The sequence below is a fragment of the Meleagris gallopavo genome, chromosome 1 (genome assembly GCF_000146605.3).
Source record: "Meleagris gallopavo isolate NT-WF06-2002-E0010 breed Aviagen turkey brand Nicholas breeding stock chromosome 1, Turkey_5.1, whole genome shotgun sequence".
Taxonomy (NCBI): Eukaryota; Metazoa; Chordata; class Aves; order Galliformes; family Phasianidae; genus Meleagris; species Meleagris gallopavo.
The window spans coordinates 36199783-36227537 of record NC_015011.2 but is presented as its reverse complement, the minus strand read 5'-3'; the positions used below and the strand labels follow the sequence as shown (position 1 = coordinate 36227537).

The 27755-nt window shown below is 36.9% G+C and overlaps 1 protein-coding gene across 1 annotated transcript in view; it reads right to left on the bottom strand.

Moving 5' to 3' along the window:
- The window catches only part of TRHDE (thyrotropin releasing hormone degrading enzyme), a 216919-nt gene that overhangs the window by 71732 nt on the left and 117432 nt on the right, over positions 1 to 27755 (bottom strand). The window contains exons 8-10 of the mRNA XM_010708202.3: positions 22849 to 22914; positions 7931 to 7996; positions 5703 to 5890 (exon numbers count right to left, since the gene is read on the bottom strand). Of these exons, the coding sequence (XP_010706504.2) occupies positions 5703 to 5890; positions 7931 to 7996; positions 22849 to 22914 (320 nt within the window). The remainder of the gene's footprint in view (positions 1 to 5702; positions 5891 to 7930; positions 7997 to 22848; positions 22915 to 27755) is intronic.

Sequence of the window (27755 nt, the reverse complement as noted above, 5' to 3'; positions counted from 1 at the left end):
TCATTTAACTTTCTGGAGTAAACATTTCATCTGCAAAGCCTTCCCTAGGCTAGGGACCTCTCTCATTTGAGGTTAGAATACCATGGAAGCACAGAGAAAAACAAATCTGAGGTAGGAAGAAGACAGTAAACAGACTTGCCAAAGAAGTTACACATATGTACTGTATTGTCTATTTGGACAATAAACTCCTGCCAGAGCCCATTCTAATACCTTCTTTTTCTGTGCTCTACATTGAACTGAATTTCACATTGTTTAGAACTTACAATTATAATAAAATTTTTATGCAAAATCACCTAAGAAACTCAGCATACCTTTCTCTGTTGGTGCAGAACACTACCCATCCACATTATCTCCATATAATGATTTGAAGTTTCATAAAAAGAAGTGTCAGGTGCTTGCAGTGGGTCACTTTTAAAAGTGACCAAGGCTCCCCTCTGCCAGCCTGACAGGTAGTCTCAAGATGTCTACTGCCTTCTGGAGCCAAGATTCTAAACACTGATGAATGGGTGCCACAGTTCACCAAGAGCACAGACTACTATCCCCTGCTGCTGTTCCATGTGGGTACAAACAATGATGGAAGGCAGAACATGAGAAGAATCAAAGACGACTATAAAAGCCCTGGGAGCGCAACTGAAAAACATTGGAGCCAGGTTTTCTCCTCCATTTTACCAGTTGGAGGAAGGAGGGAAGCCAGGAACAGATGCATAATACACATAAGTCCTACCTATGTGGCTGGTGCCATCGCAAAGGTTTGGGGTTTTATGATAATGAGACCTTCTACGAAGATTATAAACTGTTAGGAGGGATGGAATCAGCCTGTCTAGAATGGAAAGAGAATTTTTGAGGCTGGCTAACTTAGTGAAGCGTGCTTTAAACTGAAGGAATTGAGAAGCAGGGTACACAACAGCAATGCCATTGCCACAGACTGAGGAATGAGCCAAGACAGCAGCAACAAATGTTTCTTAGCTGCCTCTAATGACAAAAGCCAGAAGGCCATCCACCTCAAGAGTGAGTCCGCCTACATGAAATCTTCTAGTATCCCTCCAGGGATACCTGTACCCTCTTCCCTAAAGTACCTGTATACTAATCCACGTAGCATGGGAAATAAACAGGAAGATCTAGAGATATGTGCAATCACAGAGATATGATCTCGTGATCATGGAGATACGGTGGGACAGCTTGCATGACTGGAATGCTGTCATGGATGGCCACATCCTTTTTAGGGAAGGACAGGCTTGTGACAGGCTACCTAGACTTCAGCAAAGCCTTTGACATTGCCCTCCCCAGTATTCTCCTAGAAAAGTTGGCAGTCGTGACTTGGACAGGTGCACTCTTTGCAGGGTAAAGAACTGGCTGGATGACCAGGCCCAGGGAGTGGTAGTGAAAGGAGTTAAATCCAGCTGGCAACCAGTCACCAGTGGTGTTCCCCAGGGGTCAGTATTCGGGCCTGTTCTGTTGAGTCACCATTCCTCGAGGAGTTCAAGAAACATTTAGATGTTGTATTAAGGAACATGGTTTGGTGGGAAAATATTGGTGGTAGGTGGATGGTTGGACTGGATGATCTTGGAGGTTTTTTCCAGCCTTGTGATTTCATGATTCTATGAAATGGTGGAGCTGCTCTCTATGTGAGAAAGCAACTAGAATGTATCAAGCTCCAATTGGGGGTGAATGATGATGGAGTGGAGAGCTTGTAGGTGAGAATTAAGGGGCAGTCTAATATGGGTGACACTGTTGTGGGCCTATAGTACTATAGGCTACCTGATCAGAAGGAGGAAGTAGATAAGGCCTTCTACAAACAAATAGAATTAGACTTGTGATCCCAGACACTGGTTCTTAGGGGAACTTCAACCATCCTGATATTTGTTGGATTAGGAACATGACCAGGCATGCACAGTCCAGGAGGTTCCTGCAGTGTGTTGAAGATAATTTTCTAAGGCAGGTGATGGAGAAGCCATCAAGGAGAAGTGTGCTGCTGTTCTTACAAGGAAGAGTTAGTTGGAGATGTGAAAGCTGGGAGCAGCTTGGGATGCCGCAATTATGAGATGGTGAAGATCAGGATCTTGTGTGGAAGAAGTAAAGCAATAAGAAGGATTGCAATCCTGGAATTCAGGAGAGACAACTTTGACCTCTTTAAGGACCTACTTGGAGGTATCCTACGGGCTAAGAGCACTGTAGGGAAAGTGAAAGAGTTAATCAGCACTAAAACATCACTTCTTCCAAGCTCAAGATCAGTGAATCTTTAAGAGTAAGAAATCAGGGAAAGGGATGAGAAAATCCTTGCTCATCCAAACAGGCAGGATGTGCAAGGAGCTAATGGATAGCATAAAAGAAAGAAAGTTCATGAAAAAAGGGCCTGTCCACTTGGGAAGAATGTTGTTAGAGCCTGTAGGGGTGCAATGAGAAAGGCTAAGGCCCATTCAGAATGTAATCTGACAAAGGAGCTAAAGGAGAACAAGAAAAGTTTTTTAAGTATGTCAACAGTAAAAGGAAAACTACTGGAAATGTGAGTCTGCTACTAAATGAGGTGAGTGCCCTGATAAAAGGGCATGCTGAGAAGGTGGGGATACTGAATGTCTTCTTTGCTTCTGTCTTTACTACAAAGACTGCCCCCTGGGAATCCCAGATTCTGGAAGTAAGAGAGAGAATCTGGGAAACTGAAAACTTCCTTTTGGTCAAGCAAGATATGGTCAAAGATATTCTAGCCAAAATCAGCGTGCACAAACCCATGGACCCTAATGGGATGCACCCATGTGTGGTGATGGAACTGGCAGAGGGGACTGATGAACCACTATCACCTTTGGAATGGATATCACTGGAGGATAAACAATGTCATGCCAGTCTTCAAAAAGGGCAAGACTGACAATCCAGGAAACCACAGGCCAGTCAGCCTCACCTCCCTCTCTTGAAAGGTGGTGACACATCTTATTCTGGATAACATCTCAAAACAATTGGAAGAGAAGAAGGTTATCAGTAGTCAGCACGGATACACCAACGGAAAATTGTGCTTGATCAACTTGATAGCTTTCTATGATGTCATTATTGGCTGGATAGAAGGGAGAAGAGCAGGGTTTGATACTGTATCCAACAGCATCCTTGTAATTAAGCTCAGAAAGTGTGGGACAGATGAGTGGATGGTGAGGTGGGTTGAGAGCTGGTTGACTGGCATAGCTCAAAGAATTGTGATCAATGACATAGAGTCTAGTTGGAGACCTGTACCTAGTGGTGCTCCCAAGGGGTTGGTGCTGGGTCCAGTCTTGTTCAACTTCTTCATCAATGACCTGGATGATTGGATGGAGTCCACCCTCAGCAAGTTTGCTGATGATACAAAGCTGGGAGGAGTGGCTGACATGCCAGCAGGCTGTGCTGCTATTCAACAGGACCTAAACAGTCTGGAGAGTTGAGCAGAGAGGAATCTTATGAGGTTCAACAACAACCTGTGAAGAGTCCTGCACCTAGAGAGGAACAACTGCATGCACCAGTACAGGTTAGAGGATGACTTGCTGGACAGGTACTCTGCAGAGAAGGACGTAGGGGTCCTGGAGGATAACAGGCTGGCCATTAGCCAGGAGTATCCCATTGTGGCCAAAAAGGCCAATGGTATCTTGGAGTGCATTAAAAAGAGTGTAGCCTTCAGGTGGAGGGAGGTGATCCTCCCCCTCTACTCTGCTCTGGTAAGGCCACATCTGGAATACTGTGCAGAGTTCTGGGCTCCTCAATTCAAAAAAGATAGGGATCTCCTAGAAGGAATCCAGTAGAGAGCCACAAAGATGATAAAGGGCCTGAAGCATCTCTGATATGAGGAAAGGCTGAGAGATCTGGGTCTGTTCAGCATGGAGAAAAGAAAACTGAAAGGGGATCTGATAAATATTTATAAATATCTGAAGTGCGGTGGGTAATCTGATGAGGCCAGACTTTTCAGTGGTGTGTAGTGACAGGACAAGGAAAAATGACCAAAAACTTGAACATAGAAGTTCCACACAAACACATGGAAGAACTTCTTTACAGTGAGGGTGACGGAGCACTGGAACAGATTGCCCAAAGAGGTTCTGGAGTCTCTTTCTTTGGAGATATGTAAGACCCATCTGGATGCTTACCTGTACAACCCACTGTAGGGAACCAGCTTTAGCAGGGAATTGGACTCAATGATCTCTAGAGGTCCCTTCCAACCCCTGCAATTCTGTGATTCTGTGAATTCTGAATTAATGTCATGTGTGAAAATAAAACTATTAAGAGTCTACTTCTCACTCCTAATATTCTACCATACAAAATGCTTTCATGCCCAGTAGTCTTTACTCATGAATTACAGTAGCAGTTAATACAATCAATGCTGAATACCCGACAAATCTGTTTAAGAATATCTCCACAATACTTAGAAGGCTTAACATCTCTGTTTTAAGTAATCAAAAAATATTAGTATCTGTTTTCTGAGTAATAAATCCACTAATATTTTATATGGAAATACATGGGTGCAGAAATTAAATTCTTAAGTGAAGCTTAAGAACTGCTGCACTGAACTGTGAGTCAAGATCATTCATTTCCAACTGTCTACAGTAATTTGTTTTATATAGTATTAGAGGTCCCTTCCAGCCCCTAAAATTCTGTGAATCAAACTCGTTTCAGCCCAGGAGTTAAACATATGCTTAATACCATACTAGATTATTCCAATGCAGCCAAAAAATAAAAATAAAAAAATAAAAATTTACTGTGTCATATTTGACTTCTACAGTATTTGTTTTATAAAAAAACAATGAGTTAGTTATAAATATTTCCCAGTATATGTAATTATATTTTATATTTTTAGGCAGGAATATTCTAAACTTCAGATCTATCAAGCAAAATTCAGTATTAATGATTTAAATCTATGGGACAAACATGGAGAACTCAAGGTTCAGAGTACGCCTTCTTTCACACTAAGCAAGAAGCAGTGAATGTTGAAGCTTCTAAGGATGAATTGTAATTCTCTACAAACAGCTCTAACTGCTTGGCACTAAAGTATCGCAGCAGAATTGCTTTGAACAAGATGAGGATTCCCCAGTGTGATCAAGGAACATTAGTTTGTTCCTGGGTCAAAGGAATGCGGTCACCTGAGGTTGGCAAGGAATCAAGAAGTCAAAAAAGGACAGAGGTGGAGATGTGTCAGTGCTTCCTGATTTTGGTCAGTGGACCTGCGAACCTGCAGGACTAATTCAGCTGATTTAAAAAATGGAACAACTGGAACTCCCTGTCATGTATAGCAGTCCAGTATAGTCTTGACTGCTTCCCAGGTCAAGTGATGTATCTAGCCAGTATGTGGTTACATCTTCCTATTTAACCTAGAAGAGTAGAGAAGTCTAATCCAAGCAATTCTTAAAAAAATATCAGACCTTCCAACCATATTCCAAGTTATTTCATGAAGTGTGACAAAATCAAAAAAGATGAAGAGGAAACAGATGCATGACATAAGACTGCATAGAAGTCAGAGATAGAGCTGTCAGAATGCAAATGGACACATTAAAGCTTTATCTTGTTCTATCACTCTAATGATTTTGGTCAATTCTTTTAACTAGCCTAATCTTTAACAAAATTCAAATGGAAGTGCAACAACATGCTACTAATTCCATGCAAAGCACATCTTTCTGCAGAGGCAACTCTACAAAAATACACAAAAAAGCACATAAACTACTACAGACTCTTGTAAGTTATTCATTGAGAAATATAAGTACCTGTTGTCTCCAAGGCCAGAATCCTTGGTTTTAGTATCACTATTATAAACAAAACGTTCTTGGGAGATTACTATGACATTGTCCGTAGTTTCATTTCCCAAGATGGTGATAACAGGATAACCCATTTGTAGCGTCCATTGATCCATTACTTCTTGGATATTTACAGATTTTCCAACTCTTTTTAAAGCCTTCAAGAAAAAAGAAAAGTTTTGTTATGCTGAAGCAGAATACAATCCAACATGTAATTTTTTTTTTTTCATCCTAGAAGAATATAATTAATTTCAGTGGTTTCATAACTATCACACATGCGCACACACCCACATTTATAATCAGTAAATATACACAAACTGCAAAATTACACCAGCACTGTCTGTGTATCTTAAATATCGAGCAATAGAGAAAAGTCAACATTTTTACAAATCATTAGAGCATTTTTGCTGGAAAGGAAGAAACAATCCACTTTACAGGGTGTTTACAAGCACCACAGAAGTACTGGGTGTCTCTTTCCAGAAGATATTCTTGACCAAACAATGTTTAAAAAAAAAACACATATTTTTAACAGTATTTGTGAGGGTATTTGCAGTAAGGCACATTTCAAAGTGTTTGATTTCTGAAAATACAGAGCTTCTCTGTTCTGAAAATCAAATGTCTGCCCTTATTTGAAAATATTGTCCCTCCTGTCCAAAGTGAGACCATGCATACAACAATATCCCTAGCTCCTTTAAAAACTGTATGTCATAACACTATAGGATTAATGTGTTCATGTATGATAGATTATGTCAATGAACTGTTGGTTTACAGTTAGAATTTCGTCTGAAATAAAAAGAGATGCTATAGCTTCATGGGAGATGAGTCTGGATATGAGAATGACAGGCATCAGTTGCTATGCAGTGACAGAAATATGTCTCGCTGCTGAATAGCCCTTGATCACAGACAAATTAACCTTTGATGAACATGAGCAGAAATCAGCAAGAAGTCTTCTGAACTGGAGAAGCAATTGGAGTATATTAGGAAAAAAGAGGCTGACAACAAACATGGTTATAGGTGAGAGAAAGAAGTAATTATTACGCTTAACAATGCATCCAGAATGAAGTCTTGTTTTTGTTCTATTAGTTGTGGGTTCTTCTGCTCTTTCAAAAGTATGATCATCCCCCTCCCCTTCCATTGCCCAGCATTTCCCCAAAGGCTTTACCAGAGGAAGATACCAGGGCTCATCTTAAAGCACCTAGTGGTTCAGTTTCATCATCTAGTGGCTAGTCAATTGAATCATTGTCTATACCTTGCTGATTATACTGACTAGGCTTTTGGAACTCTAATTGTTCCTATTTAACAAATGTCAGTTGAGATGTCCTACAGTATTCAACACATCTTCACAGAACTGATAGAGACAGAGCAGATATGGATATCTCTTGTAGTAGTTGGAAGACTTGTAGATACCTGCTAATCTAGATAAACATATTTGTCTTAAACTCCAGCTGGGTGCTAGCTTTGGTGTCAGTGGTTATTAGACATCCATGTTTATGTACGGCTTGAGTTGGTACTTGTGCCCAAACTTCTTTTCTGTCCTCTACATTCACTTACTCTCTGTCTCTCTTCTGAGGTGTCCAGACTAGCTCTGTAGGCAGGTAATCTAGGCATGGTTGGCTCCCTCTTTTGAAATTCAAACTCTGCCTTTAAATATATACGTCTGGAACTGAGACTAGAAACCAAGCGTGGGTGCAGCAATGAAAGGAAACATGGACATAGAAAACTAGAATCCTCTGCAGGACACCTAATGTTACAGTAAATAGTTACCTGTTTAGAGTAAACTTTAAAGCTTTAGTAATTTTTTCTTTCACACAAATTGTAACTCCATACAAAAATAAAAACACAGCTGATGTAAATGCCAAAGCGCAGCATTTTCATGCACTTTCCCAGCTTATGGGCCTCATCCTGCTGCAACTAAAGGCAATGATAGTAGGGTTCCACAAACTAGCTTTTACTGCACATCAATTACACAGCACAAGCAAGGAAATATATTCTGACGTAATAAAGAACTAAAATACTGAAGAAAGCATATTTCAGTGTTGCCACTCTGTTAACTTTAATGGAATTTCTTTGCATCAATTTTTAAATTTGCTCTGGGGTCTGAAGATCTCATTATGCTCTATTCAGTCCTAAGCTTACCAAGAGAAATACCATAGTATATTCCTGCTTCATCCTCAGTGCAATAGTTTAAAGCATTTTACCTTTGACAATGTGTTCCAGAGATCATTTCTGGCTGCATTGCCATACTTGTGAATGGTTAAATAGTCCTACAGAAACAAAATAAAAATACAAATCAGTATTACTATACACAAGCCAAACAACTAGAGCTATGAATCACTGCTAGTATAAGTTAAATCACATTAATGTTTTCATTTGTCAGAAACCTAGAAATATACAATATGTTTATCCTAAGGGAGAAAATAAACAGTTTCTTAAGCTAGTTTACAATGCAAAAATTGTTGCTAAGAATTTCATTTACAACATTCAATGTTCTTCTTTTTCTTCGTAAGTCACTCTATAAACTAAAAATTTTGAATACATTTTTTAAATAATTGTCTGTTCTCAGAATGGATCCCTGGGCAATTGTCACAATGAAAAGGAGAAGCTTCTGAAACTTAGTTCCAATCACTGTTCGAGAGGGGGACATTCTGTGTCTAGTATTAACAATATGCTCACTCTGATGATTGCTAGATTTGTAACAAAAGACTTAACGGAGCAACAGGTTATCATCAGAACTACAAACTCTTACATAGAGAGATTCTGGTATTTCAGTGTCAAAATACCTAACGTTGGTAATGTAGACTATAACACTATCACAAAGGATCTCCACCTTCACAGTGGAAGGATACAGTGGAAAAGGGCTGGCTGGAACAAAGCACAGGTATACATGTGTGTTTTCACTGAATATATATAACTGAGGATTTGAAAGGGATAAAAATTGAATGCTTTCACTTATTAACAGTTCCAGTGCCTGAGAGTCCATTCTTCTCCCACAGCAATCAGAAATATAATGCTTGATAAGCTATAATCATAAGAAATTAACATCCAAAATTAATAGTTTAAGCATATCACCAAGTTGAGTCTGGGCTATTCAGGCACAAAATGTTTCTATTCTTTTTACAGTCACCTGGAGAAACAACACTGTTTCCTACCTTCTTCTGTCACTGGACAACAGCTCATTCATTTGCAGTAGTGAAATTCAGCAGTGATTGTTTGAATAACATATATTTCCAGCATTTTGATTGAAAGAATTAAATGGGAAAAAAAACACCACATAAGAGAGGTGGTAGATCAATGGATTTCACTGCAGTTGAATTTTCACCATCTTCTCTTTACACAATGGTAAGAGACAAATCCTAATTTACAACACAATGATAAGACTGAGATAAATTTGCTGACTCTGTTATCTGTGCTTTGTGTGCAGTAAAATACTTTGGGAATAATTAGTGTTTGGGAAGCAAATTTTCTGATATACATACTGTAGCACCTGTGACAGATTTAGCTTTTGTCACACGACTCATAGTACAACAGGCAGCAACTCCCACTTAATCACAGTCTAGGAAGGCTAAAAAAGAACACTGACTCTCTAAATGCAGTGCCTAGTCTTCACAATGTCATGAGAATAACTTGGAAGAAAGACAATACAGTACAGGCTGCACCTATAGCACACTGTGCTTCCATTTTGTCTAAAAATACAGTAATCTGAGACACAGTGAAATATTCAATACCTTTCAAAGCTGAAGAAGTTGAATTCCAAATTAAAAAGCTAAAACAGGAATAAACAAAAGTAGGGCAAGGTAAATAAATAACAACAAATGTACGTGTGCACTCTAAGTTGTGCTACAAAATGCAGCATGTATCGGTTCTTCTGAGAGCTGTTTTCAGAACTGTTACACAGCAAAATAAAAGGAGCGGGACACTTGAGAATTAATGCAATACAGGCAATCAACCTTTTTACCAGGCTACCATTCAGACATTATGACTTCTGCTTTTTTGCATCCAGAGAAAATACGAATGGATTAAATGCTTCTTTCCTTTTATTTTTTTAGCTATCAACACACACATTGGTAGGTTTAAATCTAGATCATCACTGATAAAAATTCATTATCCTCCAATCTAACATGTTCATTACATTATGGAAAACAAAAATAATTATTCATCAAGAAATAAAATACAATCAACACAACATAAGAATACACAGTCTTAATAAAACACAACTTGATTGTAGATATTTTAATTATTTCAATAAAGATACATTTAGACCAGATGCATAACAACAACCTAGGAGTGGTACCTAATACATACTGTACAAACAGCAACCTTAAAGTGATAATATGCATAAACCTCGATTACAGTGTGCAGTTTTGGGTGACACAACATAATGACATAAAACTATCAGAGAGTATCCAAAGGAGGGCTATGAAGAAGGTGAAGGGTCTGGAGGGCAAGATGTATGAGAAGTGGTTGAGGTATCAGAGAAGAGGAAGCTGAGAAGAGGTCTTATAGTGGCTCCTGAAGAGGGGACCAGAGGGGCAGCTCTCTGGTGACAGTGACAGGACCTGAGTGAACAGCAAGAACTGCATCAGGGGAGGGTAAGATTGGGGATTAGGAGAAGTTTCCTCACCATATGAGAAGTTGGGCACTGGAACAGGCTCCCCAGGGTAGTGGTCATGACCACAAGCTGCTGGAGCTCAAGGAGCATTTGGACAATGTTCTCAGACATAAGGTTTAGATTTTGGGGAGTCCTGTGTGGAACTAGGTGATCTTTGTGGCTCCCTTCCAAATCAGGACATTCTGTAACTCTATGATTCAGTGATTTTGCAAAGATACTGAAATAATTCAAATCAAAAGTCCTCAGCTATTAGTGTTCTGTTTTCAATAATGACCAGTAGCAGACACCAAGAAAGGGTATAAAACTGGGCAAAAATCCCCACTATGCTCCACCAGCATCTAGTACATCATGGCACAATGAATCCTGAGCAGATAAATCTTTGCTTTCGTAATCATCTTCCATGAATTTGGCTAATCACTTCCTGAACCCATATAAATGATGAGCATTTCCAATACATTATAAAAAAAGTCACACTGTAGTGAACTCTCGCATGAAGGTAGCTTTGTTTCAACCATCTGTCAGTCTGCTGGTTTCATCTGCTGCTGTCTAGCTTTGACACCAGAAGTGACAGTGAACTGCTGTTTCCTATTCCATTCTCTCCAAATCACTGTTGCTTTTACAGATCTCTACTGTAATTGTACTCATACCAGAGTTTGATTTTAAACTGAGGGCTCCACAAGAACTCTCAACTACACTGCCAATTTACAATTCAAGCTAATGACTTTCAACCTAGATAGGGTTACCATGACCCAGTCTTAATAAATTGGTAGTCCCTTTTGCAGTACCTATCATGGACAGTCCCTTAGCATAAAATAAGAAGAAGCTTCCACACATCTACATCAAATACATTCCAAGAAGTATTAAAACTGCAATTAAAGTCCAGACCCTACTTGTTAGTTCTAGGGATGGAACAAGCAGGAATATAATACATCGTTCCTTCTGGGGATCCATATCTAAGCCTTAGGTAGCTTGCAAAGGGACACAAGACATTCTCATTCACTGTAATTCTCAAGGGCAGGAATATTTGCCATACCTTCAACTCTACATTGAATAAAAAAAGAACTAAAGCAAACAGGAGATGCAATCCACAGAACATGAAAGAAAGAGGGCACTAAAACCACAGCTGCCTGAATATAAGCTGTGCTCAGCACTGCTCCAAATATGGTAAAGTGACTTGAAGCAGCTTTCTCATAACCACGTATGTCCAGAACCATCTGGCTGCAAGGCTGCTTCCCATCATAAAATTGCATGTCTAGCATCTATAAAAGCTATTCTATCAACTGGATTACGCTGGAGTATGGAGAGATGACTCAGCCACTTTCCTACAACCCTAGGGTATGTAAGGAGAAAAGGTGATGTGAAAACCACTTAAACAACTCAAGATTCAAAGCAGCTCTTCTACACAGCCACCTTTCTCATTGTAATGTCACCTTTAAATGTTTTCTTTGTCAAGGAGAAAGCAGAAAGTTCCTAGACCTACCATGGGCATGGTGTCACTTAATATGAAAATTAATCACACACCTCATGATGCTTTCAGCTCTATCAATAAAATCAGATAATCAATGTAATCAATGTAATCAGACAATGTGGTTTTATGACACTTGTTTTAGTACTTTTAATATCAGATACCAAGAAGAAATCCAAAATCTGTTGTGCCATGAAAACAAATTCCAACTACTACAAAAGCAGAATCAAAGAACTAGCAAAAAAACCCTAAGCTTTGGATTATTATGTAATGTTTTGTCAAAGAGTAATCTTAATCCTCCCCAAAAAATAATTCAAAACTATTTTATTACTAGAATTTGTTTTGTTACTTGAATATTGAAACAAATGGCTTGAACAGCAGTAAAAATGAGAACATACTGAAAAGTGCTGAAGGATTTTGAAAGATGTTTTCAGTAATATTGTATTGATTAAACTTGTAGGCCCTTTCTTGCATTAGACTTCTTTTAAGAAAGGAAGATTATTTTAAAGGAAGAAGTCTTCTATCCTTTTGCAATTTTAGTTCCCTCAGTACTGCTGGTGTTGAGCTTGGTTTTGAGGAAATGAACACTCCACCATCCAAATATGATAACACTCACAACTAAAAAAAAGGAGTTACTGATAAATGTGAAGAGGTTACAAAACTGTAAGGAAGAAATAAGCCTCCAAACATATATTTTACTTTCAGGAAGATTTCAGATCTATAACTGGGACCAAATTCCTTTCTCAGTTTATCTGTATAAAGCTGACTAGTTGACTGAACCAATCAATGAATCCTGACTTACATGAGCAGTGCTGAGATCTAAATCAGATTAACATTGAATAACTTTTTCTCCAAAAGATAACTGGGAGAATTCTGCTTTACAACACAAAAGAGGAAAAACTAGAAACATATTTCATAGAAACATTCTTCTGAATGTCCATATTTTTCAGGGCTCAGGAAACAGTAGTCCTGCCTCTCTCTCCCTGTTTGTCTTTCATGCCTACTCCTAGATCCTTATTCTCTTTTCTTCAATTTACTATGTGTTCTTGTTGAACCTTTTTTATATCTAACTGCTGTATCTGATCAAAGATTTAGAGTAAAGAATAAAAATATTTAGTTCAGGTGGAAATCAGGCTCTAACATTCTGGCTATCAAATCCAGTGTGTTAGTTTTCTATAAATTTCTGTACTTAATCTTAGGTGACCAGATGTTACCTAGCGGACACTGACAATTACATGCCGCTTTTTTTTTTGCCTTTGATCTCATGCCGCTAACATCAAAATATAGGAGGAGAATCACGTTTAAAACACCTTATGTATCAGCAACATCTTAGCGAACCTACTGATACAAATGTAGAATTGGTTAAAAATTGCAGCCTAAAAGGCATTCTGCGTACTTCAGATCTATCATGCAAGTTCTCACTTCAGCTGTGTTTTGCCTTCTCTTTGGGATAGTATCTTAGGCAATGCATAAAATCCTGGAGATGGAAATCAGTAGAATCCCATCAATATACAGCAGCTGAAATCCCAGACTTTGATTTTTTATTTTTTTTTATTTTTTCCACACCTAACAGTGATAGAATGCTCACAATCATCAGCAACTGGAAAATATCCACTGTCAGCATGTCATATATACAATTAAATCATTATATGTGAACAGTAAGCAAGCTTTAACTACTAATCAGGAAGAGAGATACTGGAACCACATCCAGAAATAAATCTTAATTTTTCTCTAGAACCAATGATGCTGAATATACAAGCATAATTATAGAACCCTTTTTCTTTGTAATTCATTACTTCTATGTTTTACAACAATCATCAGATCAGCAGAACTGACATTTTTGGAGCTATGTGGGTCAATAGGACTTTTCCTATTAATTTCAGTGGGAATAGAATTAGGGCAATACTGAGAATATTTCATCCATGGTGTTGCAAATGTGACATTCATTTAAAGGATTGAGCCCTGTCCTAAACAGCTCTCTATTCAGCCTGAGACTCAAGAGAAATTAGTAAGAGAAAGGGGGAATAGAAAGCTATCTTTAAGTCACTGGGACTATTTGCTTTGTGCTGCTTCTTCTTGATAAGAAGAGAGCAGAACTGTAATCAGAAGTAACCCAACTGAAATCAATTGAGCCTTGTCATTTTCATTCCAACATAAGAGAAGAATCAAATCTCCAAATACTTTCAAGGCACATGGTTTTATAATTAATAAATCTCCTGCCTTACAACTGAGTGAATTCAATGTGAATGGGGCATCTAAATAAAAGATTCAAAATTTGTACTCAGGCAATTTTTCAGAGTCAAAATTTATCCTGGCTTGCTTGGGACCATATTGAAAGATCAATAATTATTATATGGAGAGCTTCATTTGCCTTTCTGAATTCAGCTTTACCTATTAGCTATTAACACGAAGAAGGAGGTTCTGTTTTGAAATATGACAATAGCAATCACAGGTTGGTGGCAAAACAATTTGCATTAGAAGTCCAATGGGAACTGTTGGAAGGATTGCAGAGTTATTGCCGAGCAGAGTCTGATGGTGTCTGCTATGCAGTGAGACACCCGCTAGTATATTAAGCTTGGCTTTAAGAAGAAATGTATTTGATGTATTATTTGGTAGTGGCACTAAACTACTGAACTAAGAAAAAACCTTACAGGAATAAAGCACTCTTTGAAATTGAACTGCATATATTTGACTGAAATTGTTCATTCATTTTAGTTCTGCCTTGTTTGGTTGCACAATGCATTTGAGCCTCAAGCCAGATATTGCTCAATAAATATATTTGCAACAAAAACAAAAAGTGATGGAACTTTTTCCAGAGATATTTGGACAGCATCTGCTAATTGTGACAAGTTGGCTGCTCATTTCTCTGCATTAACTTGAAATATGCCCAGGGATTGCTAACAATGCAAAAAGTCTGTGCTTTTTATTCCACAATATTCTTTTCTGTAGAAACCCCAAAATCACTACTACTTACTGTGAAGAGGTCACCATAAATCTCTTAAGAAAACTTATATAAACATGATTTGCATGTCACTGTGTCTAGATCACAAAAGCCTGCAACGTTTTTACATTAACGATGAATAACAGATGGGGAAGCAGTAACCGTAGAGCTTCAACTTTGCTATGTTTTATGTTGGTTATGTTGATCTAACAAACAAGGTGCAAAAGACTGTTCTGCACTACAGTGACTAAAGCTGCATTTAATTTTGCAAAATGTAGAACCCTTTAAAAATCATTATCATTTACATCTGTCTACAAGCTACTATGTCGATCTAATTCTATTTGCTTCTTTAACAATCCACTTCGTAATCCTCATTGTTTAAGTAGATTGCACTATAACAAGTAGTAAAAACTGATACATTATATTGTCATATTTTAAGTCTGTGGCCTCATTATTTCAATTTACCTCAACAAATTTCATCCTCAAAATATAGTCAAAGCACACCTATAAATGAAACTCTTTTCCAGCTCAAGCCTGTGGGGGTCCTCAGCTAGACAGATAGACAACACACGTACACTGAACTGAAGCCTTCTATTTGGGATGCTGCTGAGTACAATCTGCTTAAGATGATAAGATGGGAAGGAAAACAGCAAGATCCTGACAGGAAGACTGTCTTTGCTTTTTCTCAAAAGTGATCAAATCAAAATTCAACAAATGATAATGAGAGTGGAACATGAGTATGGAGCAGCACAGGAACTCATAGGAAGGTTCTGGTATGGTTTGGAGCTATGTCCTTCCCATAATGCTTACACTGGTTGGACTACAGAAATTCCACCTAAGACTCATCCTTAGATTTCTCTTGCTGTGGCATGGATATATTACTGGCTACTACAGTAACTTAACTTTGAGTGTAGAGAAAGAGATTTCCAATGACAGCCACTTTTCTCCAGTAGGGATTCAGATTTATTTTGTACGTCCTCCATCAGGTTAAACAGAAGTAGACTTAATTCTTTTCTTATGTGTACTAAATATTAACTTGGAGTTCAATCCTGCAATCTTTGTGCTGGAAAAATTCCCACTGACTTCTAAAGAGCTAATGGAAATTTTGATTGCACAAGGATGGCAGAATCACAGTAAAACATGTACTTCCAGCACTGTGTAAATTCCATTGTGCTGCTTCATAGCAACAGAGATGAAGTCGCTAGTAAGCTTGTACTGGGAAAACAGTATAATTTTATTCCAAAAGAAAGCATTTTCTTAAATAGCCACTCAGCCTGCTGATGTTATCTGAGAATTCATACCTGCAATTCCTTCTCTTAATAATTCCTATAATAAAAATGGAGAAAATAGCCATAATTGAATTTTCCATGCAGCAAAATAAGGAAATAAAGCTTATTGAAAGCGTACTGAATGGATATGTATGCATTATATGTCATATGGTTGATTGTAATGTTGTAAAGGGCGATCACGTTCTGAAGAAACACATTTAACAACTTAAGCTGTGTTTACAATAATTGTCTTTCTTTTTGGAAGAAGTTCTAACAATGGAGAAATAAACCAACATCTTATGGTAGCTGAACAATCAGCATGAACATGACACTGACTGTAACTTTGCTCTGACATTTGGCACTGGAAACTTCACCTGCTTCTGAGGTTTAGCAGCACTTGCCATTACAACTTCTTACATATAGCACTCCCTGTTGTGACTTCCAGTTTGGCCAGAATGTAATTGCCTGAGCTGAAATCCTATCTTCAAAATGTTTGTCCCAGACTGAATATTCAAAATTTTATTCAACAGAATAAAAGCATGGAAAAATAATTAGTTTTGCCTTTTCTTGGCACTCTTCTTTGAAAATCTCTACCATCTCCATGCATTGCATCAGAGATCTAAAGACAAGAAGGAAAGTGATTTTACTTCACAGATGTGATTTTTCTTAACATGATCAACTTTAGATGGTTTAGCAGCAAGAGAGTCTTACATTCCCTCTACATCAATAGTTCACAGTTCTTTCAGCTTAGGATGAGGTTAGAGCCTTTAAACAGAAATCAAAGAGCCCAACTCCCCCATCTTTCAGCAATTCTATGGACCGAAGGCACTCTGATAGCCTGGGAAGAAAAACACGTGACTCAAATGCACAGGGAACAAAAAAAAGATCAGAAAGTGGGGAAATAAGTTAATATAATCAAATGGGAATATTTTTATAATGCAGCAATTTAGGAATAATTTTCTCTGCACTGCATCTATACAATACCTCTACAGGCTGAGCTGCAGCCATGCTGAGTCCCAGCAACTGAAGATGAAACCAGAGAAAGAAGCACTTCTGAACACATATACTGCTCTGATCTGTAAGTGTTGAGAAACACGAGAGAAAAAATGATGTACTGGTTATCTCTTATTGTATATTCCACAGATATGTAGCTTTTAACTTACATTTCTGTGGGCCTAGATTTCCTTTATAAATAGGCGTCTAGCATCACTGCTACCATTCATAGGAGGCTGATGTCTTCTGTCCACTGAATTTAGTAATATGCTCTGAAACCATGCTGGCTGGCAACTAAGAAAATCATATGCAGTAGTTACAAACAGGGACTACAAAGTGAGTGAAAAGTATAAGGGAAAAAAAAGGCACAGGACAATTAAGTTAGCATGGTCCACTTTGTGAGTTGTATCAGACATTGTTATGCGTAGAAAATACTGGGCAATTGCGTAAATAGAAGCCTTGGTTAAGATGTATAAAAAAGAGGAAGCAATTAACTTTAAATTACCTTTAGCATTTCTCAATAACTCTACATTTAATTATGCATCCTCAACCATATTTTTTTCTTTAAACAGAAGTATTTTGCTATATATGTGGAATACTCCAAATCCACATGAGGAAGAACTTCAATTTTCTACAGAGATATTGGTCTGGCCCTTACTATGTTGCATACCTTAACACTTTCAATGGAAAAAAAAAGAAAAAAAAAACAAAACAAAAACACGGAGACCTGCAACATGCAAAAGATTCACTAGGTAAATTTTTACTGAGCTATTTAACTCTCAGTGCAAAAAGCTACAGAAAAACTTCATAGCACTGAATTCATTAAAAAATGTAAATGTAAAATCCAGAATGATGTAAAAAAGGAAGAACAATAAAGCTGAGGGGCCAGAAAGGCAAAAGATGTTGTCAGTCTCGTATGACATGCAGTGCAGAAAACAGTGATGTCAGCTCCTATGAGACTTCCTAGGACTTCCTATGTCCTGCTTTTAACAAACTCAAGCTGTTCTGTTGACAACTGTCAGTAAAAGTGGAAGAGCTTAAAAAATAAAGGGAACAGTAGCAACTAAAGTACAGGTCATAGCCAGTATGACCCATGATGTTTGTCAAAGTCATATACTCTGCACTCTTCTAAACCCAAGCAAACGGATGCTGAATCAGCGGAAAAGCAAAGTACTTCACTCAGCGTATACTAAATGCACCAGACAGCAGAACTGCAACATCAGAAGACTGCCATCTGTGAAGGTGCTACTGCCTGGTAGCAAAAGTTGTGTCTTCTCACTGAGCTGGGAAGACCCAAGAGAGTTCCATGTTCACTGTTGTTATAGGGAGAGCATCACAGAAGACTACTTCATTGAGCCTAATCCTAAGGTGCCTGACTTTTTGTTTCTACAGAAAACTCCATTAATAAGTCCCTAATGATGTTCAATTTTTAACAGTATACACCTGAATTGGGAATAAAGATGTAATAAATAAGTAAGATAAAATGAGTACGTTTAAGTCTGTATAATATATAAAAGTAGTAGGCTTTTGGATAGAAGCAGTGAACAATATAGAAGGTAGCACATTAAAGCTCTATTTTAAATCTAGAAAGTTTTAGATAGAGCTCCACATTAAGTGCTGCAACAATTCAAAGAGCATAGGTGTGCACAGAGATGTCTAAAAAGTGGGAAATACTAAGCAGTATAAATGAAAGAAGCTCAGTCTAACTAGCCAGCTTTATGACAGTAAAAAAGTGTCTGAAAGTTGAACCTTGCTATATTTAACATCCTGCATGCCAGATTTCCCCAGTCAGATCTTCTGAAAGGTTGACCAATTTGTTTCAATACGGTGACCACAGCACCAAAAAAAGACAGTGTCTATCCAAAGAACTGTATGGAAATTTTTCTTTACAATGTGAAGCCTAAAGTACAAAAGCAGTTAATTTATCACAGAAGCAGGGATTCCTTTGGTAACTAATTCAAACTGCTGATGATGCACTAAATCAGAGTGAGTGATGAACACATACATAGCAGCAAGTGAAGTTCAAAAGGATACAGATCTGTGTGATCAATGAGCTGCCACGTGGCAAATGAAATGCAGTGTTGACAGATATAGAGTAATAGAGATGAATCTCCAAAATAATCAACCTAATATAAGAAAAATGTAAATTAACCACTGCAGAATGGTCTCTTCACAGAATTGAGGGTGTTTCTTTACACACATCTAAGTACCAGACCTTCAAATCACTAGGCTTTTTTCTCTGATATGAGAAAAAAATAAAAACACTGATAACTTTAAGAGGTGTCTTGTAGTAAAGCTATAAAACTTTCCTAGAAAAGTAATACAGTAACACAAGTTAAGTAGCAATAATTCATTCCAAGCACACAGATTAAGAACAACAACCCACAGATGAAAATCTCATACAAATCTAAATCTAAAATCTAAATCTAAAATAAAATCTAAATCTAAAATCTAAATATAATATTGCATATGACTGAATGATATGGCCAATTTTGGTGCCTTCTGCTGACCAAGCCTCTCCATACTCCCAACTGATGTTCTACCTGATTAATGGCATTTTGACTGAAAAGCAACACTTTGTAACAAGGGTACTGGTATTTAGTGACATTCACCCTTTCAGCTTCCCTGGAGCATAGTAAATTTGGTATATCATGAAAGAAGTCAGGACTTTTAACAAGAAATGTATCACCCAGTATGAGAAGGAAGGGATCGTTAGATTTTTTTCTACAGAAAGGATAGCCGTAACTTTTTTGTATCCAACAGTTACCAGCTGTGCTAACAGTTATTGTTGTTATTCAGTCATTAAATATAAATAGATTCCCTGTTGAATTTGTCTGTGGCACACTACCTGAAAACAGTGAAAAAGATCTGTCTTTGTTACTAAATCTTGTGTTTGATAATGTCACATGATTCAAGACATCCTATGTTTCTGAAGGGCTTCCAGAAAATCATATCTTCATTAGGAATTCTCTTGGCTGCACTTTTACAATGGAAGTTCTACACTATATATTCACCTTATATTTACTGTGATAGAAATAGATAGTTACCCTCAGTAGATATGAATCTCTCCAAACCATATATTCTATAAAACTGCCACTGTTAATATTTTATATCCTCACGGACTCATCAATAAAATGGTTTGCTGAATTCTGGATGTCATTGGCACCTTTGTATACATTCTTCAGTTCACATTAATTATCAAATAATATCCAGCATTGAGCCATGTTTCCCTTCACCAACTTTTTAGTTTCATTTTTAACATTGTTTTCTTTGACAGGCTATCTTGACTTCTTCATAATATCCACCTGCGAGGTGATAGCATGTAATTAGATTCAGAAAATGTAAGTGGCAAGAAACAAAAAAGGTAGACATCCCACTAGCTTCTTGTTTTAAACTTTATCCTTTCCTCTCCTTAAGCCAAAGGCTTGTTAGCATTGTATATAAGTTCCAATCTTGCAACTCTTAATTAGATGATGAATCATACCTTGACTTCGATGAAATCACAAGCATTCCACACAAATGCATAGAAAAGGTTACTCATTTTGATCTATGGTGGTGCAGTAAGACTACACAAATACTCTTTTTTATCATCTATGAAATACTAGGGACATAACTAACTCACTAAAAAGAACTGAAATAATGATCATATTAACACTGATGTGTTTTACATACTGGAGGCTAATAACAAATAAGGTCAATACGATAAAGCAAAGGTCTTTCAGAACTCAGTTTCTCAGAAAGCCATTAGAATGAGCAGGAGTGAACCAGCAAGTACACTTTTGTATTTTTGTATTTGTTACTTGAAGAGATTTCTAAATAATAGTAATGATGCTTTACTTTTGCAGCAATATGTGAAAAAAGCCACTTAGCTGCTAACACTGGCATTACATAATAAACTTGGATTTAGCAAGGAAACTTCATGCTAAATCCCAAGTAACAATACTGGGGCTAAAGAGCTAAAACGATAGAAAGGGTAAATCAGTTATACAATTTCCCATGTCATTAGCAAAGCTAGCATCCCAACTCTACAGAACATAGTCAATGTTATTTTGTTACATTTGCAAAGAATCAAAAGAAGTAAATGAATGACAGACACTTTCAAATACATAACTTGTAGCTTATGAACAAGCTCATGAATATTGTGCTTTATTTTGTTCAACTTTGAGTCAGACACACAGAAAATCTCCATCTGGATTTCAAATAGTTTTTATAAACAGAAGAAGAAAATCATCCTACTGAACTGATACCAAGACTTTCACAAGTTAGATTTTCACAGAGTTTTCACTGACTTTGATAAAGGAAGAGTTTCTATTAGAGCAGAAACAGTGAAAAGGAAAAGTAAAAGGAAAATACTAGGAACACCAACTCTACTACAACTTTGATTTTTTAAATTATAATTATTTTGTTTGATTTAAAGTATTTAACTTATTCCACTACAACTTTAACACTGTTCAAGGCAAACAGAAAGAGGAGATTTTTTATATATGTATAAAAATGTTCCCTTTCTCCAATCCTCAGTGAAATGCCCTTTTAGCAAAACTGAATTTCCTAATGAAATGTAGTTGAAATATAGAATTTGCTGGACTAATGACAGAAATTTTCTTGGCTTAAATGTGATGAGGATTTCAATATCTACATATACAAGATCTTATGAAAAAAAAAATCTGGATGAAATTAACTAAGTGATCAGATCAAATGTTATAGCTAACGAAATTATTTAAATGGGTCCCATGCAAAACATGAATGTCCTATAAACCCTCCAAAAAGCCATATTTTCCCCCTTTCCTTACATTGCCTACAGCATGGAATACACCTCTCTGCAATATAACTAATGCATTTATGGAACTTTGTTTTATATTTTTGTCTTTCAATTCATTTTGGTTAGATGTAGAATTATTGTGTTAAAAAATGACCTGATCCCAGACATAGTTTATTTAAATTTCAAAATGAAAAGCTTACTAAGAACAGATAAGATTGATTGCTCTTTCCATCTTAGCATAATTGTATTTCAGGTGAACATCAATTTACTTTAAAGGACACTTCTAAGTAGCAGGCTGCATCATACATAATTCATCAATCACAGCTGCCTTTAACATGATTTACTCAAGCAGAATTCCATGGAATAGAGGGAGTTGCATTGTTTTTTATGCTTTGGCCTGTTTGTTTTTAAATAGTTTATGAAACAGTCATTTGCACTGAATTATTGCTGAAAAGAGTTCATCTTTAGTAATCAGCATGTTGAATTTCTTCATACAGAATTGTTACTTCCTCAGATTTCTTTTGAAAGGTAAAGTGAGTTTAGAAAAAATTGTTAAGGCGGAGAGCACTCCATGTTTATCAAAGGGAAAAATAAAGCTCAAGAAGTTTTATGTGGAGGGCAGGGAAAGGTAAAAGTATTTATCTGAAAAGCATTACTAGTTTCTAGGGCTATGTATTTTCTAGCTGCCTTGACTTTCATATCAGAATGCAAATGTAATTGAAAAGAAGTAGCTCCTTCCTCAGCTAGCCCTCCACACAGCTGTCATATGGCTAAAATGGCCTCTACCTGGCAATGTACACAAACCAGACACAAAACAGTGTGTCAGCTAAAGCACAATATCTGCGTACACCAAGAAACAGAGGTGAAGCTTTCATTTACAGGGGCACCACCTTGTGTGCTTACTCCGCCCAGTATTTTCTATCAAAGTCAGCTTCAGGGATATGTTGGTGCCTCCGACAGTCCTGAATTAAAGAAACATTTTCACAAACATATGAGAATATAGCTTAAAAAGAAAAAATGTACAAGTGAGACAAGCTACTAGAAATACACACTTGGACAAAGACAGAAATATCTTACTTACTTGCAAGCCCATTTGAAACACAGAGTGACCCATAAAATTAGCCAACATTCGAATTAAAGCTGCACCCTGTGGGAAATAATTCAGAAAAGTAAGTTGTTATTGTTAAACATTGATGTGCAAAACTAATAGCAATTTGAAGTATGCAGTTGTATCCAACAATATCATCTTGGAAAATTGTTAAAGATTATTATAATCTTTAATTGCACTGAAATTAAAAAATGAGATAAAAGATAAGACAAAGATTTACGAGGAAAAATGATCAGGTTGTTCCCAGCCTTGTGTGCACTTAGCACTATTGTGCAATTTTCAGTGAGGGCAAAATATGATGTCCATGATAAAATATACAATGATTATTCATAATATTCTTATTTTAATTACATTATTGTAAATCAGGATTTAGTGATAACATTTTCCTTCAAAAAAGCCTTCAAGATGTGGTGATCTGAAAGTGGATCATTTCATTTTCATTTTTAAGATGTTGATATCCATACTTGACTTCATTAACAGTCAGTTTAACTCCCACAGTCTTCTAAAGATCTAAGTATTTGTATAATACACTTACTGTACTTATATCAGTTCTATCCTCTTGTCCCTTCAGGCAAAGGATTGAGATCTAAAAAATTTCTTTTGTTTTACAAATGATTCCAATTGTCAGTACTTACATCAAGAACTACAGACACACTAGCTTTATCTAAGGCACCCCATGGGACTTCTTAACTCCCTCTCAGTATGACCACAACTTCTGTATATTTTCCACTTGCACAAGTGCTCTATTTCAAGCAGAAATACCTTTGCAGAACAGATGATCTAGTTAAAATGTCTTACTCTGCAGTCAAATCAGGAAAATCAGCCTCCCAGTCCCATTAATCAGATGTTACACTTAGTAATGATCTCTATATGAGAGGGAGGACACTTCTGATTTAAAAACAGTGAATCAAAGGCAGCAAGAAAACACGATGTTGGAATTCAACAACCTCTGCTACAGATGTAGGTTCAGGAATTAGACTAATGCTAATTAGGGGGGAAAAACACTTACATTACACAGATTCAAAAATTATCAGGTACTAAAGCCAAAAGGACTGTTCCAATAATATAATCTGACTTCCTGCAGTAATAGAGGTCAAACAGCAATCTAGACAAAAACCTTACTGCTTCTCTTCACACAACAGCACCTATTTTAGAAAGATTCTAGAAAAGGAAAGTGTTTCACAGTACTACATAATGTGTCAAAACTAATACTTACTCCAATGGTTAAAATGTGCAATTTTTTTTTCTAATTTGAATTTCTCTAGCTGCAACCTTCAAAACCATATTTAATGCCTTTTCCTGCTAAAGTTCAGGTTAGTTTTGGAATTCAACAATTGTCCAATTTTTAAACCGTTTAACACATATTCTACCAATTTTCTGTGCAGTGCCTATTTCTGAAGTAATGAAGCACCTGTAATAATCAACATTTTAAATAACAGTATAAATCAAAAAGATTAGTAAATTGTTAGTAATTATAAGAAAACACAAGTTCTTCACATAAATAGCAACAAATAATATATAGTTCATAAAGTACATGAAGGGAAAAAAAAAGAAATGAATTCAGGAAATGTTTGTAATTGTTTATAAGAAATGAACACTGCATAAAGCAAAAAAGAAAAAAAGAAAAAAGATGCTTGCATTATTAACACTGTGCTGTGTTTTTATGGTAGTACCTTATCTTACTGAGAGCCCAATCATATCAGGAACACACAGCAGTATGCAAAATTCTTCCTGTCCACACAGATTATTACCTGAGCAGTCAAGACTATAGGTCAGGAAGTGTTATTACCCTCATTTTACCAGAGGAACTGAGTGAGTAAAGTTCTCTGAGATGCTTAAGCAGATAAATTGCAGATAAATCTATGTAAGCAGATAAACAGCAGGCAGAAAAGAATCTAATAAGCAGATAAATCCAATTTATTTGGTAAGTAACTTAGGCAGTGCAACCAAAAATATTTGAAGCAGAACAAAAAAAAAGCAATGCATAAAATATATCTGTCGAAACCCTTGACAATAAACATATTCTTTTTGCCACTCATCTGTCAGTATTCCCTCTGTTTATTTATCAGTATCTAAATTTCACATATTAATAATGGATGCATATTCATATAGGTACTTTAGCTCTACCAATTTCTGTGAGAAGTAAGCAAACAAATACCTGTGATCTTTCCCATACAGTCTTTTCTATCCAAGGACCAAGAACCATCAGAAAGACATGAAATAAATATAAAATTGCTCTCATAGCTCTCATTTAGTCACATCGTGGATGGAACTTTTGCCTTTACACAGCAGATAAAGTAAAAAAGCAAATAAAGATTGAATAGGAGCTCTAAGATACAAAGACAGGAATACTCTCTCCAGATCTATTCATTTTCACAGATACTTTAGAATTTCTTTCTAATTACCTTCATGAAACCCAGAAGTCCATTTACAACATCCAGAACAACAATGTGCTTGTCCCAGTTCTGCTATCTTCCCCACACAGCTTGCCTATCTGGATGACTTATTTGCTGAAGAATAGTATAGGAAACAAGAGAGAGAGAAAGGAAAGGGATTCTAAAGAAAAGAAGAAAAAGAGAAAACCAGACAACCAGAAAAGGGGCAAGAAACAGAGGAGCAAATGCAGCCCTTGGTGTGGAGTGAAAAGAGATGGGGGGGAAGGAATGGGAGAAAAACATGTATTTCACTATTTTATTTTATTTTTACCTTGAAAGGAGGCAGAAGAGAGAATAGTGATACATTCCAAAGAAGATGCAATTGATACATTCCCAGCTCTGAGAGGGAAAGGAAAAGACAAAAAAAACTGATAGTGACTGGATATAAAGAGAAATAAATTTACAGAGAGAAGGATCAAAAGGTCAGAGTAAGTGAAATAAAGAAGGACTTTCTAAAAGATAGGCATGGAGGATGACCCTAATGATTCTAAGGAGGGAAAGAAGGTGTGCACAGTATCTTCAGTTACAGGAGCAATTGAATACATACCTTTTGGATTATCTGTATGGCCCAAATGCTGGCACTTTCACTGTATATTCACCTAGCAAGCAGTCAACATACAGAATCCAGAGAACTTCTGCTTTCATACTTCTGAATGCTTCTCTGACGTAGACCTAAACCTACATATTTATAAATCCTAAATCACAACAAACTTGTTCTAGCAGAGGATGCTCTTTGGAACCTGTCAGCATTATTCCCTGAATGCCCTGACATGCAACTGATCTGCTTCCCACTTCACTCTCAGGGCTACTTCTGCTCTGCCAGCACTTGTCCAGCTGAGGAGTGATGTATGGAGTCTTGAGAAGTGAATCTGGCTCCCTCACAGGGCACCATGACCACTTACTGATGATTTAAGTGCTTTCCTCAAGGCAGTAGATGACTCAGTACTCTGTCAAGAGGTAAAGTGCATTGGTTTTAACAGGTCTAGTGGAAAGTAATTATTTCCTATTCACAAAATGTATCTATGTTCCTGACAATACAAAAGCTTACTCAAGCCAGGGAAAAGCTATGTACCTTGCTTTAATAATAGTTCACTCAGTACCAATAAGTAATGGCACTACCTGGTTCTGGTGAAATACCCTTCATTAGTAGATTTCAAAGTGCTTTGTAGACACTGATATCAATATCCTTGCCATTACATAAATGGAAACCGAGCAACATGACGGTGAAGTCATATAGTGAGGATCACCTAGCATGTTCATCCTATAGACTGTGACACAGCTGGAGCTTCCTCAGCTTCAGCAATGAGACAGATGCTATAGGAAAGGAAGGCAGAAAATCAGCTGTCCCATGGATATTAACTGGTGCACTCCTTGTCTGCAAAGCGCTCCTGGGAAAGAAGGCTCATGGACAATTAGCCAACAGTGGTTAACCTGCTGTAAATTTATGGAGTAAACATTATACAAATTTCTTTCTCTGAACAAACTCACACCTACACCATAGTAAAGATCATCCATTATTAAAACGAAGATCAACATTCCTTTATATGTGAGCTGAATTTGTCTTTGATATCCAGAAAATGCAGAGGCACAGTTTAGGCATTCAGTATAATTCCCCCACATAAAATAATAATAATAATAATAATGAGATCGTAACTTTGATCTCAGATTAAATGAATTTAATTTTTAAAGACTCACTCCTACATTTTGTGATTCTGTGGCATCACTACAGGTTCACAAATACTGTAAGTTAATTCAATTCTCTAGTTAGGTGATCTGATTTTATAGTATCTGAATTCTTTAATTATTTCACTTGCAATTTGCATCTTGTAATCACTTCTTATACAAAAGAAAATACTAAATGGAATCTTCATCAGTGGGAAAAAAAAAAAAAAACAATCATGTTTTAAGTTTGAAATCACAAAAATATCACTATTGCTCACTACAAAGTATTGTTACACAGCCACACAGCATGGGATACGAAATACAGGTATCTCTAGCATTTCTGTCTACAAGTAGTTTAGTTGTTTAGACATTTAGATGCTGTCAATGGATGGAATCAGTCAATCCTGCATGCACTTTATCTCAAAACAGATGAGTTGTACTCTAAATGCACTATCACTTATATTTGACTCCAAAATGACCCTTGGATGACTAGCTTATATGCACCAATCTGCACTGCAGACATCTAAAGTTAGGTGAGATTAGTTCAACTGCACTGCTCAAAAAGGCCATACGCGGATTGATTCCCCACTGTTATAGGAGTTCTATACTAGTAGGTAGTTCCCAAGAATTTCTGAAGAACTAAGACACAAAACTGGTGGGATACCATCTTCTCATACACAGAGAGGCAAATAACAAATCATACCTCAGTTTATCATATTTTCTCATGAGAAAACTACAGCCAGGTACTCAAGACAGTGTCCTGAAGATATGGCAGTGTGCTTT